Consider the following 15,002-nt stretch of genomic DNA (forward strand, 5'->3'; position numbering starts at 1 on the left):
TGGTTGCCCCTAAATATACATCGTTTTAGAAACAAATTTTTGTACTGCATCTAATTATATTTCGAGGCAAAATCATATGGTTGCCCCAACTTTTTATATTGCCTCTAATATATTTCGAGGCAAAATTATATGAATGCCCCTAAACATACATATAATGTCTTTAGAATCAATTTTTAGTATTGCCTCCAAATATATTTTGATGCAAGAATATGTGGTTGCCTCTAATTATATTTTGGGGCAAGAATATACGATTGCCTCTAATTGCATTTTGAGGCAATAATATGTGGTTTCCTCTAATTATATTTTGAGGCAAGTATATATGGATGCCTTTAATTATATTTCGAGGCAAGTATATATGGATGCCTCTAATTCATTTTGAGGCAATAATATGTGGTTGCCTCTAATTATATTTTGAGGCAAAAATATATGGTTGCCTCTAAATGTATGGACTTTTAAAAGCAAAGCATTGTATTGCCTCAAAAAGGGGCTTTAGAGGCAACCACTAATTAGCGACGGACTTATTAGAGGCATCCACTTTTTTGCTTCAAAAACTCATTAGAGGCACATCCCCGTTTTTAGAGGCAATAATGTAGTGCCTCTGTAAGCGATTTTTTCGTAGTATTAGTTTGTCCTTGGCCAGGAAGATTGCGGCCTAGCTGCATTTGTTGATATGCCAAGAGTTCAATTGGTTTAAAGATCATTGACTTGGTTTCTTGGTTTAAAGATCAGTGACTTTCTTGATTTAAAGATCAATGACTTTCTTGACAAAAGTATCAATTGACTGCTACTTTGTGGTTCCATCTAGGATTATGTTTTGTTAAATGACATCACTTTTGATTATTTACCATCTTATACATTTCCTTCTTTGCATGTTGGCATACATACTTCTGTATACTTACACACCTCTTGGTATTCTTGTCTTTCAGGGACGAGATGAGTTATCGTAGCAAACGAACTAGGATTGCAGCTCTATATGAGTCTCTTATTGCATCTGAAATTCCTCCACAAAAGGCTCAAAGGGCAGTAGCATCACAGTCAGCACCACAGTTAGCATCACAGTCAGCACATCCACACAAGAATCACCCCACTATCCCAATCCCCTTGCGCTCACTCCAAAATACAAGGTCGGTATCATCACAGTTAGTCCATCCACCAAAAAATCACCCATGATTCCAGTGCCCTCCCCCTCAATCAAAAATACAAGGCCGGTATCATCACAGTCAGTCCATCCACCAAAAAATCACCCCACGATTCCATTGCCCTCCCCGTCACCCAAAAATACAAGGGTGGTGTCATCACAATCAGACCATCCACCAAAAAATCACCCCACGATTCCAGTGCCCTCGCCCTCACTCCAAAATACAAGTGGAATTAATGACAGGTGGGGGCCATTTAATCCTCCAATTACCACTAGCACTCAACATGGGCCTTCGTCTTCCACTACCACTAGCAACCCTATTTGGAAAAATTCACTCACTGTACTGGGAATTCACCAACAACACCTAAGGATAAATATATAAACAATATAAGTGATAGAAAAGCAACAGAGACATTCAAAGAATCATGTGATGGAACAGAAAAAGAGGTCTTCAAAGGATCTAAGCCTCGACATCATGAGTCGCTCCCTGAATGGCTAAGTGCAGTTAAGTATGATAACAAGGAGCAGGTTTTGACCATAGGTATATTCACTTCCTCCTATTTTAATGAATCATTTATTTTCATACGGTATAGTTTCCTAAGATTAAAAAGTTCGACTTGTTGATGTCCCTGCTGGTTACATTGTTACTAAATATATTTCTAACCTGAATTTATTTCAGCATTTTCAGATTAATTAGGTGCTTGCTGTTGTAGCCTTCATATTCTTCCTTAAATTACTTTAAATGGTATTGAAATGTTATATAGTTCTAGAGTACCTAGTCTGCACACCTATAGGTTCAGCATATTCTGGCCAGAACCCTTCAACTGATATGATATATGTGTTGTTCTAGTTGCCATATAAGTCTCTGTCACTTTCAGTGGAGGTGCTTAAAAATGACCCTGAAACCAATGCTGCTAATCGTAAGCTTCTGCATCAACCAATGAATGACATTTACTCATTTACCTGGCCTAATGAATTCACCCTCATGCATCTTAATGATGGTTGTGAGGGGGTCGAAAAAGCACAAGGCTAATGCGTGACCTCGTCCCTCGTGGGCGTGACGTTGTCAAATCAAGTGTAATTGGATTTCCTGTGAGTTTACACCCAATCGACTAGTAATATAGGAGTCGCCATTCAGTTTTTAACGACAATGAGAAAAACTGACAAAACCCGGTTATCGTGACATAAAGGGAGTGCAATTATGTTCGACCACGACGGCCATAGGTTCCCTTGTGATCCCTGGTGTGGGAATCGCTCAACGTATACCCGCAGGGCAGAGATTGAGAGTTCGGGGGACTGTAACTACCGAGAGGAGTGCTCATCGATAACTCCAGAGGCAGGTTATCCTTACTAGCTCAGCATAAATAATTGAAGGGCATGCGTTAAACTATTAAACTATTCTGAATTGATTTTAGCAATATGCAACACATAACACTAAATCGATAGTGATTAACTTATTTAGATTGATTTAAGGTACCTAGCATGATAATTCAGTTGTCCAAGGTATTATCTTATTAGGCGTGATAGATCAATCAAGTTATTAGTTTGACAATTTTATAAAAGGGTGATGAAAGCGATTAAATCATATGAGGGACACATTACAACACACCCTTGAGAGGTGCGTTACGGTTCTCAGAAAACTAACCACTTGGCTTTGCTATTTCTCCTTTTATTTAACGAATCTCGGGTTTTCAAGCAATGTTCCAGTAATTAGGCTTAATTTATCAGCTACAAGGGGCAGGACGCGTTCTGTTCGACTTTTGGGTCGATTGCGACAGAACGCCGGATCAATTTCGCAGCGTGAGGCTAGGCTTAAGGCTAGAGTCAATACTCAGGTTATGGAAATTGTGTGTTTCACGTCGGTTTTGAGGCTGTATTTATAGGGAAAGAGTTTGTGGAAAGATAGATTTTTAGAATACGAATCCAAAAAGAATTCGGAGACGACACGGCCCCAGGCATTTTCAGCGCCCAGGGCTGGGCGCCGAAGATTTCGGCGCCCAGATCCAGGCGTTGAAAATGGGATCTGGGCCGAGTTCTGTGTCAGATTTGGACTCTTAGAACGCGGAGCTTTTGAGACTTATCCGAGTCTTTTAGTGCGTATTAACTTTATGACGGAATGCGTCTGGGCCCGTTACGAACTCTAGGTTCGTTTGGATTTTAATTAATACGTAACTCTTACTTTCGAATTATACCAGGAATAGAATTCCTTTTGCAAATTCTATCTCTTTTAGGATTTATGTTGGAGTGCAACACCTAATTCTGACAGGTTTCTATCTTTTATGACTTTGCCACTTTTAACAACTACCTTTTACGGCAGCTACTATCTTTAGCAGGTTTCCATAAATAGCAGTTTTGGCTGAAATGAAAAGGGTGATTGAGATTCGTTATTTTATAGGAGATGCGTTGCCAAGTGGAGATTTGTGTTCTCATCATCGAACCTTCCCCTTCGGGAATGGGGACAAAAGTAGGTGTCTACAGTTAGCCCCCACTTTGACTGAGTCTCGGGATGAGACGATGGTCAAAGTACTAGACGGAGTGCGTCATACAAGCCATGGTGTATGTGACCTGTTTTGCGAGGGTCTCACGAGCCCCCGAGTGATAACATTTGACTTAAGGGTCATCACTTGAAGCGTTAACACATTCCTCACGTGTCATTGGAATTTGTTAACCGATAGTATAGAAACTCCCTCACTTTGTCATTGGAAGTATCTAAAGATGTTTTCGAAATCAAAGCTATAAAGTGTAACTAGGCCTGGCCAAGCCCAATCACGAGGTAAAACGTTTTAAAAGATTCTCATTTTTAAGGTTAGCTAAAAGAGAAAACCCCCTTGTTTTTATAGGACGTAAAACGAAGGAAAATCCAGCACATCGCTTTTTTTTGGGAAAACGGAAAACCAATCCTTTGATTTTTGGAAAAGGGAAACCAGAAAAAGTTATCGCTGCAGCGACTAAGGACCTGCGCGGTTAGTGACGCAGACCCCGCCCGCTGAAGGTGGGCGAGCCTATCCGCTGAGGGTGGACGCCCCGTCCGATAGAAGCGGACGAATCTGTTTTGATGTTTTGAAAATAAGGACCTACGCGGTTTGTGACGTAGACCCCGCCGGCTGAAGATGGCGAGCCTGTTTTGTGTTTTTGAAGATTTCATTTTCGAAAACTGAGGACCTGTGCGGTTAGTGACGTAGACCCCGCCCACTGAAGGTGGGCGAGCCCTGTCCGCTAAGGGTGGACGCCCCGCCCGCTGGAGGTGAGCGAACCTGGATTCGTCTTTTTGATTAGGGACCCGCGCGGTTCGTGGCGCGATCTTGCCCAATTGAGGTGGGCAAGTCCCTATTTCATTTGTTCTTGGGATTTCTTTTGAGAATTTCTTTTTTATTCATTCTTGTAAGAGCGAGTTCTTTCGAGGGATGCTCGGATTTAGTTGCAACCTGAATGTGGGTTGGCAACGTGCTTAGACAGACCATTGTCTTGCGGTCATCATCTTTCATGGTTTTGAGCTGGTCTTTACGATTCAATTTTGCCACTACCTGGGTCCTTGATTAGGGGACTATGTATAAGTATCAACGGCGACCTTTGTCTTGAGGTCGTAATCCGGTTTTATCTTTTGAGATTATCCAAACACGGGACTTCGTACAGCGTAGTCTGGGAATGTTGTTTTAACTTTGCATACTCTCTTTTGAAATGTTTATTTTCTTTCGAGCCCCCAAGCATTTGTGCTTGACGGTCATTTCTTGTCAAAGAGGTTCCTTGGGGATACGCGTTTTGTAATGTTCTTGATCGTGTTTGGGATCGTGCTCGTAAGTGTGAGCGATCTTTGTAGTGGTATGCTACTTTGACGAAGTCGTGGAGTGCGACTTCATTTTCCGGGCGACAAAGTTTGCTCCATTTTTCAATAATTAATACATCGAGCTTTTTTTGGCCTGGATTGATCTTTTGACAAATAAACACTTTTTAATTTGAGAAACCAACAACTCGATTTTGTTTTTGTGTTCCGAAGAATGACCTTGATTTTTTTTTATATTGCCTTAAAAAATGTACACGTATTTTTTCCTTGAGATGACGATTGTTTGTGAAGGTTTCCACAGAAAGACCTCTGAGTTCTGGCAAACGAGTCTAAGTTTCGACAAGTTTTAACATTTGTTTTCACTATTCGGGCTCTAAAGGTGCTTTGGGCTTGATCTTGATTACAACAGGGCCTCGTACGATTTTAAGTCCTTTCCTGCTCCGCGTTTTGAAGGGTCCGGGTCTTGGACTAGATTTTCGGTGCCCCTGGAAAGGCGTTAATAATTTCGGCGCCCAGCTTTGGGCGCTGGAAATGCTATTTCGACAGTTTTCTTTTCTTAATTTCGGATTTCTTAACACGTTTCCGAATGGGATCAGGATGTCACTTGATGCTTTCGTGTATATATAGGGGTCAAGTACGTCTTTCTTTTTCACCACTCTCCATCTTCCTTTCTCTCACAATTGCCTAGCTTTTACTCTTTCCTATTCTTGCCATGTCGATTCCTCCTTTCTCCCTCCAACGAGTTGTTAGGCGTTGGCTAAGAGCCCTTAATCCCACAGAAAAGGCTTTGTTGAAAGGATACCACTTAGAGGCATTCTTAGGCTTACAACAAATTAATATTGATTATAACTTTCTGTATGCGGCCCTAGACTTTTGGGATTCTGATCACCATGTTTTTGTTTTTCGGGGCAGTGAAGTATGCCCTCTGCCAGATGAGTTTGCCGCGATCCTTGGTTATCCTACCAATGCTACTCCTGCTACCCCTGGCACTGTTAAAGAGGGTAAAACAACCATAGGGGCTTTCCTAGGACTAGATGCTAACATGCTTGCTGAGATCGTTGTGGGTGATAAGGTTAATTTGGCAAAGCTTGTGAAACACCATTAGTGAAGGAAATAATGCCCTTGGTCCAAGTATGCATTCAATGTTAAGTCTAATAAATGCGGTTCAGTATTAATTAACAAGTTAATAATTCAGTGAGATCAAGTGAGCTGAATGCCTAGCTAGAGGCCGCTTCAGTTCAAGTGGAATTAATGATATTAATCCACAGCTTACTCTTGACTGAACCCGTAGGGTCACACAAATAGTACGTAAACGGATCAAGTATTTAATGGCATTAAATACTCCATCTATGGATATTCGGAATCGACGGATCTTGGTTTCAGTGGGAGCTGAGATCGTCACAGGCAAGAAATGAATACTCCGGAAACGATGATATTGCCGGAAACGGAAATATGGATCGTATCGGAAATATAAATATTATCCAAGTCGTAGATGTTGCCGGAAACGGAAACATGGTACATATCGGAAAATATTATCGGAAATGGAAATATTGCCGGAATCGGAAATATTGCCGGAAACGGAAATATTGTCAGAATCGGAAATATTATCGGAATCGGAAAATAATTCCGGAAACGGAAATATTAGATATTTGTTCGAAACGGAAATTGATTCCGGAATCGGAAATATTGAATATTGTTCGTAACGGAAATGAATTCCGGAATCGGGAAATTAATCGGAAGCGTATCGTACGAATTAGCATCGGACGAGGCCTGCCAGACGAAGGCCCAGCACGAAGCCGGGCCATCGCCCAGCAAGCCAGCGCGCCACAAACGCACCAGCCAAGGCTGCGCCAGGCCCACCGCAAGGAAGGCCCAGCGCGCGCCAAGGCTACGGCAGCGTGTGGGCTTGCGGCAGTGGGCTGCGAGCTCGCAGGCTGCGCGCGCGCGCATGGCGCCCCTCGTGGGCTGCTGTGCGTGCGTATGTGTTTGTGTGCTACTCGAATCCTAAAGCTACCGGGATTTGTCATATGATTAAATCTAATCCTAAAAGATTTAGTTTATTTAGTTAGAGTCCTAGTAGGATTATAATTAAATAAATTAGTATCCTAATAGGATTCCAAATCCTTTTCCATAACTCTATAAATAGGTGCCTAGGGTCACATATTTACATCGAGCATTCAAGTATTCAAAGTGAGTTTTTGAGAGCAAAATTCAGTCATACAATTGCCTATAAAGTGCCGCAAATTCTAAGTACCTTAAGGGCGATTCTAGTTGGTCAATCTTAAGGCGGATCCGGACGTGCTGTGGACTATCTACGGAGGGACGACACTTGGAGTCCTAAAGACTTGTTCTTGTTCGGTTCGGGCGCAGCTAGGGAAGGCACGCAACAAAGAGTATGCATCTAAACTATGCTAATTGATTATGTGTAAATAATATGTTTTCCTGGCTTTATGGTTTTTTCGCATGATTTATGAATTGTCATATGTATCATGTTCCAAGTCTTACTAAAAACATCATTTCAGTTTTGGAACTAGAAGAATGTTTCCATGTACTCATTGGGCTAGTTTTGGAACTAGAAGAATGTTTCCATGTTCCAAGTCTTACTAAAAACATCATTTCAGTTTCTTGCTTAGATGCTAAGGGATTTTCCTTTTTAATAAAAGACAATAGTTGTTCGTTTTATTTTAAAGAGATGTTTTAGGGATCTTCTAGATTAGTCAATGGACTTTATTTATTAGATCACGACAAACAAGTTTATAACATAAATACCAAAAAGGCCAAAAAGGATGATTCAGATCTCACCTATCTGTGGCATTGTCGATTAGGCCATATAAACTTGAAACGCTTAGAAAGACTTCAAAAGGAAGGAATTCTAGAACCATTTGACTTAGAGGATTATGGTAAATGCGAATCATGTTTACTTGGCAAAATGACAAAGCAACCTTTCTCTAAAGTTGGAGAAAGAGAAAATGAACTATTGGGTTTAATCCATACAGATGTATGTGGACCAATGAGTACAAATGCTAGAGGTGGTTTCAGCTACTTTGTCAGTTTCACTGATGACTTCAGTAGATATGGTTATGTCTACCTAATGAAGCATAAGTCTGAATCCTTTGACAAATTCAAGGAATTTCAGAGTGAAGTAGAGAATCAATTAGGCAAGAAGATTAAGACACTGCGGTCTGATAGAGGCGGTGAATATCTGAGCTATGAATTTGATGACCATCTGAAAGAATGTGGAATTCTATCAGAATTGACTCCTCCTGGAACACCACAATGGAACGGTGTGTCGGAACGGAGGAACAGAACCTTGCTACACATGGTCAGGTCAATGATGGGTCAGGCCAAACTTCCATTAGAATTTTGGGGACATGCACTAAATACAGCTGCACTCACTATAAATAGAGCTCCGTCTAAAGCTGTCGAAAAGACTCCATATGAATTATGGTTTGGAAAGCCTCCAAATGTAGATTTGGGGATGTGAAGTATACGTCAAACGATTAATTTCAGACAAACTTCATCCAAAATCTGACAAATGTATCCTTGTGGGCTATCCAAAGGAAACAAAGGGGTATTACTTCTACAATACATCTGAGAACAAGGTGTTTGTTGCTCGAGATGGTGTCTTTTTGGAGAAAGATCACATTTCCAAAATGACAAGTGGGAGAAAAGTAGACCTCGAAGAAATTCGAGTCGAACAACAAACTCTAGAGAATGCTCAAGATAACATTCAGGATGAAACTCAGAGATCTTTAGAAGAATCTGGTGAGAATCATGGTCAATCTAGAAATGTTACCCCGCGTAGATCGCAAAGATATAGATCTCAACCGGAAAGGTACTTAGGTATTTTGACGAACGAGAGCTATGACGTTCTATTACTTGAAAATGATGAACCTGCGACTTACAAACAAGCTATGACGAGCCCTAGCTCCAAGCAATGGCAAGAAGCCATGCAATCTAAATTAGACTCCATGTCTGAAAACCAAGTATGGGATTTGGTCGATTTGCCAGATGGCTACCAAGCCATTGGAAGCAAATGGGTTTTCAAACTGAAAAAGGACAAAGATGGGAAACTTGAAGTTTTCAAAGCTAGATTGGTTGCAAAAGGTTACAAGCAAGTCCACGGTGTGGATTACGATGAAACCTTTTCACCAGTTGCAATGCTAAAGTCTATTCGGATAATGTTAGCAATCGCTGCATATTACGATTACGAAATATGGCAGATGGATGTCAAAACTGCTTTCTTAAACGGCGTTTTAACAGAAACTGTGTTTATGACACAGCCTGAAGGTTTTGAGGATCCAAAGAATGCTAAAAAGGTATGCAAGCTAAAGAAGTCAATCTACGGATTGAAGCAGGCATCCAGGAGCTGGAATATACGTTTTGATGAAGCAGTCAGTGACTTTGGTTTCATCAAGAACGCAGACGAATCTTGTGTATACAAGAAGGTCAGTGGGAGCAAAATTGCTTTCCTAGTATTATATGTCGACGATATATTACTTATCGGAAATGACATTCCTATGTTGAACTCTGTCAAGATTTGGCTTGGGAAATGTTTTTCGATGAAAGATCTAGGAGAAGCACAGTACATATTGGGCATCAAGATTTACAGAGATAGATCTAAAAAGATGATTGGACTTGGTCAAAGCACTTATATCAATAAGGTGCTTGATAGGTTCAAGATGGCGGACTCCAAGCGAGGCTACCTACCCATGTCTCATGGAATGACTCTAAGCAAGACTCAGTGCCCAAAAACACTTGATGAGCGTAGACGAATGAATGGGATTCCATATGCATCATTGATTGGTTCAATAATGTATGCTATGATATGTACACGCCCGGATGTTGCGTACGCACTCAGTGCTACGAGCAGATACCAGTCATACCCAGGAGAGGCGCATTGGACTGCTGCCAAGAATATTCTGAAGTACCTGAAAAGGCACAAAGATGACTTCCTGGTCTATGGTGGAGATGATGAATTAATTGTTAAAGGCTATACGGACGCAAGTTTCCAAACCGACAAAGATGATTTCAGATCACAGTCTGGGTTTGTCTTCTGCCTCAACGGAGGTGCAGTAAGCTGGAAAAGTGCTAAGCAAAACACCATTGCGGATTCTACAACTGAAGCAGAGTACATTGCTGCACATGAAGCAGCAAAGGAAGCTATATGGCTAAGGCAGTTCATAGGTGAACTTGGTGTAGTCCCCTCCATTAAAGGACCAATAGCCCTGTATTGTGATAATAACGGAGCTATTGCACAGGCAAAGGAGCCTAGACACCACCAGAGAGTCAAGCATGTACTTCGTAGATTTCACCTTCTACGAGAGTTCGTTGAAAGAAAAGAAGATTTGATAAACAAGATTGGAACTGATGACAACATATCAGATCCATTGACTAAACCTCTGCCGCAGGCGAAGCACAACTCGCACACTGCAGCTATGGGAATCAAGCATATTGGAGAATGGCTTTGATGACCCTGTTTAATGTTTTAAAGTTTTAGAGTTTAAATCTTTGTAAAACATTATTGGTTAATCATTCACAATAAATGAAAAGAATTCATTTTTCCATTTAATTTGTGGTTTATTAAATGATGAGTCCCTTCAATTTGACGATATATTCAAGATAGACTGTCAGGACCAGTCCTGTGACTAAGAAATGTCTATCAAGTGAACTTGAATGTCAAAGGTTGAAAATGGTCCCTAGTCGGAGTTTTCTATAAAATTGGACGCATAGAAAACGTTAGACGATTAGAATGCAAGATGACTAGTAGTTCTGTTTCTTGAACTATGTGGACATGGCAATGTCATAATCATTTGCATAGATACTTACTTTGGGAAGACTAGTATCGGACAAGACCTATGAAACTTTACTGTAAGAGATGAAAATCTGTCATAAGTAAATTTCATTAAAATTATTAGACACTAAATCCTCAATACCTGAGTGATTTGAGATTACTTGTTTGAGAACTGGTTGCTTTGACGTTGACCAACCGTCGCACCGTAAAAGGAGGCTATAAAGGCAACGCTCAGGTAATCACCTATCAAACATAGTCTAATCTCAAGATCGCAAGATTGGGATTTTCCTCCCATAAATCGGGATGAGATGCTTAAAAGTTGTACAAGGCCACTCGGAGAGCTAGAAACTGTGAAATGCATGGCCGTGCTCGGATGAATCATAGGCTATGATTATCTGTTTATTTGAATAGTTGAACTCTGAAACCTATAAACACCTCTGGACATAATAAGGATGACAACTCTTACCTTATGTTCAAGAGCAAGCATCGAGCGACAAAGGAATTAGGAAATGCACACTTGTCCCTAAGGACAAGTGGGAGACTGAAGGAAATAATGCCCTTGGTCCAAGTATGCATTCAATGTTAAGTCTAATAAATGCGGTTCAGTATTAATTAACAAGTTAATAATTCAGTGAGATCAAGTGAGCTGAATGCCTAGCTAGAGGCCGCTTCAGTTCAAGTGGAATTAATGATATTAATCCACAGCTTACTCTTGACTGAACCCGTAGGGTCACACAAATAGTACGTAAACGGATCAAGTATTTAATGGCATTAAATACTCCATCTATGGATATTCGGAATTGACGGATCTTGGTTTCAGTGGGAGCTGAGATCGTCACAGGCAAGAAATGAATACTCCGGAAACGATGATATTGCTGGAAACGGAAATATGGATCGTATCGGAAATATAAATATTATCCAAGTCGTAGATGTTGCCGGAAACGGAAACATGGTACGTATCGGAAAATATTATCGGAAATGGAAATATTGCCGGAATCGGAAATATTGCCGGAAACGGAAATATTGTCAGAATCGGAAATATTATCGGAATCGGAAAATAATTCCGGAAACGGAAATATTAAATATTTGTTCGAAACGGAAATTGATTCCGGAATCGGAAATATTGAATATTGTTTGTATCGGAAATGAATTCCGGAATCGGGAAATTAATCGGAAGCGTATCGTACGAATTAGCATCGGACGAGGCCTGCCAGACGAAGGCCCAGCACGAAGCCGGGCCATCGCCCAGCAAGCCAGCGCGCCACAAACGCACCAGCCAAGGCTTCGCCAGGCCCACCGCAAGGAAGGCCCAGCGCTCGCCAAGGCTACGGCAGCGTGTGGGCTTGCGGCAGTGGGCTGCGAGCTCGCAGGCTGCGCGCGCGCGCATGGCGCCCCTCGTGGGCTGCTGTGCGTGCGTATGTGTTTGTGTGCTACTCGAATCCTAAAGCTACCGGGATTTGTCATATGATTAAATCTAATCCTAAAAGATTTAGTTTATTTAATTAGAGTCCTAGTAGGATTATAATTAAATAAATTAGTATCCTAATAGGATTCCAAATCCTTTTCCATAACTCTATAAATAGGTGCCTAGGGTCACATATTTACATCGAGCATTCAAGTATTCAAAGTGAGTTTTTGAGAGCAAAATTCAGTCATACAATTGCCTATAAAGTGCCGAAAAGTCTAAGTACCTTAAGGGCGATTCTAGTTGGTCAATCTTAAGGCGGATCCGGACGTGCTGTGGACTATCTACGGAGGGACGACACTTGGAGTCCTAAAGACTTGTTCTTGTTCGGTTCGGGCGCAGCTAGGGAAGGCACGCAACAAAGAGTATGCATCTAAACTATGCTAAATGATTATGTGTAAATAATATGTTTTCCTGGCTTTATGGTTTTTCCGCATGATTTATGAATTGTCATATGTATCATAACCTAACAATTAGACCTAGTAAGAATATGACCGAACAGAAATTGAATATTCGAGCATTTGTATTCTGCGTGTTGAACCACTATTTACTGTCGAATAATAATGGCGAGTTTGGTGACATAAGGTTGTTCCCCTTGATCAGCCAGATGGAGTGTTGTTATTCCATTATGCCGTTGGTTGTTGCCGAGACCTTGCTGAGTGCGGATGAGTTAAAGAAGGATGCCAAGTCTGAAATTTTTAAGGGGAGCCCCCTATTGCTGCAGGTAATCGATCGTTTATTTGCGCACATATATTTGTTTTTTATTTTTTTTGTTTGCCCCTGCCTGGAGCTGATTTTCAGCGCCCAGGGCTAGGCGTCGTATATTCTGGCGCCTGGTCCTGGGCGATGAAAGTGCGTCCCAGGCATTATTATTTTTCTGATCGTACCCGTTTTTTTGTAGGTTTGGCTCATGGAACGGCTCTGGCTTTTAGAAGCTCCCGCCGATCCTAAACGTTATCGCCCTATAGCCTTGGGTAACCGAAAGTATTTGCACCAAGGCCAGAACGAGGCCGAGTGGGCCTCCTATTTTACTCATGGCATATGCTCTATTAAGTGGGTGGTACCGTGGTGGGGTTTGACTAATATGACGGGGGGTTCCGAGGCATTAGTTTATGTTTCTTTGTTGGGGTTATCTCGGCCCATTTACATCTTTCCTTACCGAGTCATGCGACAGTACGGCTTAAGGCAGACTATCCCGTTTTTCGATACGGTACCACCTAAAGTAGCGGTCTTTTCCGAAGCGCGGGTTCAAGCGTGGGCTAAGTATTATGGTGGCCTCCCGCGTTGGACCGTGGCCACCGATGGCTTTGTGGGTCTTTCTGAAAACTACAAGTTGTGGATGAGTTCCGATGATAAGGTTGTGAGAACTAAGGCTCGAAATGAAGAGCCGTCTGAGCTTTTGATACCTCGAGGTAGGGCTAAGTATGAGAGTCGTGATGCTGCTAATCCTTGTGACCATGGTATTAAGACTGTAAAAGCTCATCCTGATCGAAAGCGAAAGGAAGTTCCTCCCCGTTCCAGTTCTAGGCCTAAAAAGGTGCCTAACATGAAGGGGCCTGCTGTTCACAAAAGAAATGCAAGCTCTCGTGGAGATCGTCGCCGGAATAATGTATGGGTTAGGAAAGTTCAGCCCCTAGTAGAACCAGTGGCTAATCCAATTGATGTTGATAATCCTTCCCCTCCCATTGTTTGTGCCCTTGAGGCTGAGCGGGCTATAGCTGTTCAAACCGAAAATGTTTCTGAGGCCTTGGCATCCTTGGAAGTTAGTGTCAAGGAGCCTGTTCTTATGGAGATTGATATAGGGCCAGCGCAGAAGCCTGTGGAGGTGGACCCTGCGAACATTGCCCTCTAAGAGACTTTGTTTGATGATCCGGAAGAACTCGAGTGGTGTAGTTCTTGTTAGAGTGTAGGTGCCCTTTATTTATTTTAGTTGTGTTTGTTTTTCATTCCTTAGCACTTTTGTTTTCCTTCTTATTTATTTTTAAATATTAATAAAGGCGTGATTTTATTTTTCTTGTTTTCCTTTTGTTTCTCATTTTTATTTGCTCATTTCTAACACTTATGCACGTTATATTATTTTATTTGATTGGACCGAATCCATAAACAGGATTGCCTACGTATCCTTGTTAAATTACTTTAACTTAGAATCAGGTCGCGCGTAGTTCTAACTAGAATAGATTCTAGGATGCCGAATTCGATAAGTATGTTCTGAGATGGAAACATATTATTTGAAACGGTAGAATAAGTGAAGTTTATTATTTACTTTTAATCTGTTGCTTTGCCGAAAAACAAAAAATTGTTTTTATTTTTTTAGTGCATTTTATTTTTTGAGTACACGTATTTTGCACATCATTTTTTTCATGTGTTTTTTTTTTGTGGTACGTGTACGTGTTGTACCCCCCAAGTGTTCGTTATTTTTCCGTGTATGTGCGGATAAAATGATAAGCGCTTCTAGGCAAAAGTCGGTAAGCAGAGAGATTCAGCGCCCAGGCTGGGGCGTTAAAGATTTTGGCGCCCAGCCCAGGGCGCTGAAAATGATTCCGGGGTAAGTTTCTTGGCGCGTTGCTTCTTTTCCTTGACATGTTCTTGCATTTATTTCTTTTTCTGTGTTTTGTTTTACTCTTTGTTCGGCAGGAATCAATTTTGACGCTATTTTGGAAGCTTTTTGGACTGTTAGCGTTAGACGCTTTTTCGTCCGGATTAATTTTTTCTATTCGTGACTTGAAACGGCTTTGAAAATGGAGTTAGGGTGCGGAAGATATGAAGGTCTTTGCGTAGGCTTTTTGGGTGGGTTGAGGTGCGTGTTGTTAATGAAGGGTATGGT

At 41.4% G+C, this 15,002-nt stretch overlaps 1 protein-coding gene across 1 annotated transcript; it reads left to right on the top strand.

Annotated features, from left to right (window-relative positions):
* The first annotated feature begins 500 nt into the window (after positions 1-500).
* Positions 501-14,213, top strand: LOC130459611 (uncharacterized). The gene is made up of 3 exons (XM_056827079.1): positions 501-1,679; positions 12,782-12,902; positions 13,080-14,213. The coding sequence occupies exons 2-3, from the start codon at positions 12,786-12,788 to the stop codon at positions 14,028-14,030; spliced, it is 1,068 nt and encodes a 355-aa protein (XP_056683057.1). The 5' UTR covers positions 501-1,679; positions 12,782-12,785; the 3' UTR covers positions 14,031-14,213.
* Positions 14,214-15,002: the final 789 nt, after the last annotated feature.

The sequence above is a fragment of the Spinacia oleracea genome, chromosome 4, assembly GCF_020520425.1.
Source record: "Spinacia oleracea cultivar Varoflay chromosome 4, BTI_SOV_V1, whole genome shotgun sequence".
Taxonomy (NCBI): Eukaryota; Viridiplantae; Streptophyta; class Magnoliopsida; order Caryophyllales; family Amaranthaceae; genus Spinacia; species Spinacia oleracea.

What these genes read in the sequence shown, in the direction of transcription:
- LOC130459611 (XM_056827079.1), top strand. Translation starts at nt 12,786, where the DNA reads ATGGAGTGTTGTTATTCCATTATGCCGTTGGTTGTTGCCGAGACCTTG. An exon ending in GGAGCCCCCTATTGCTGCAG is followed by an intron (nt 12,903 to 13,079) that starts GTAATCGATCGT and finishes GTTTTTTTGTAG; the next exon opens with GTTTGGCTCATGGAACGGCT.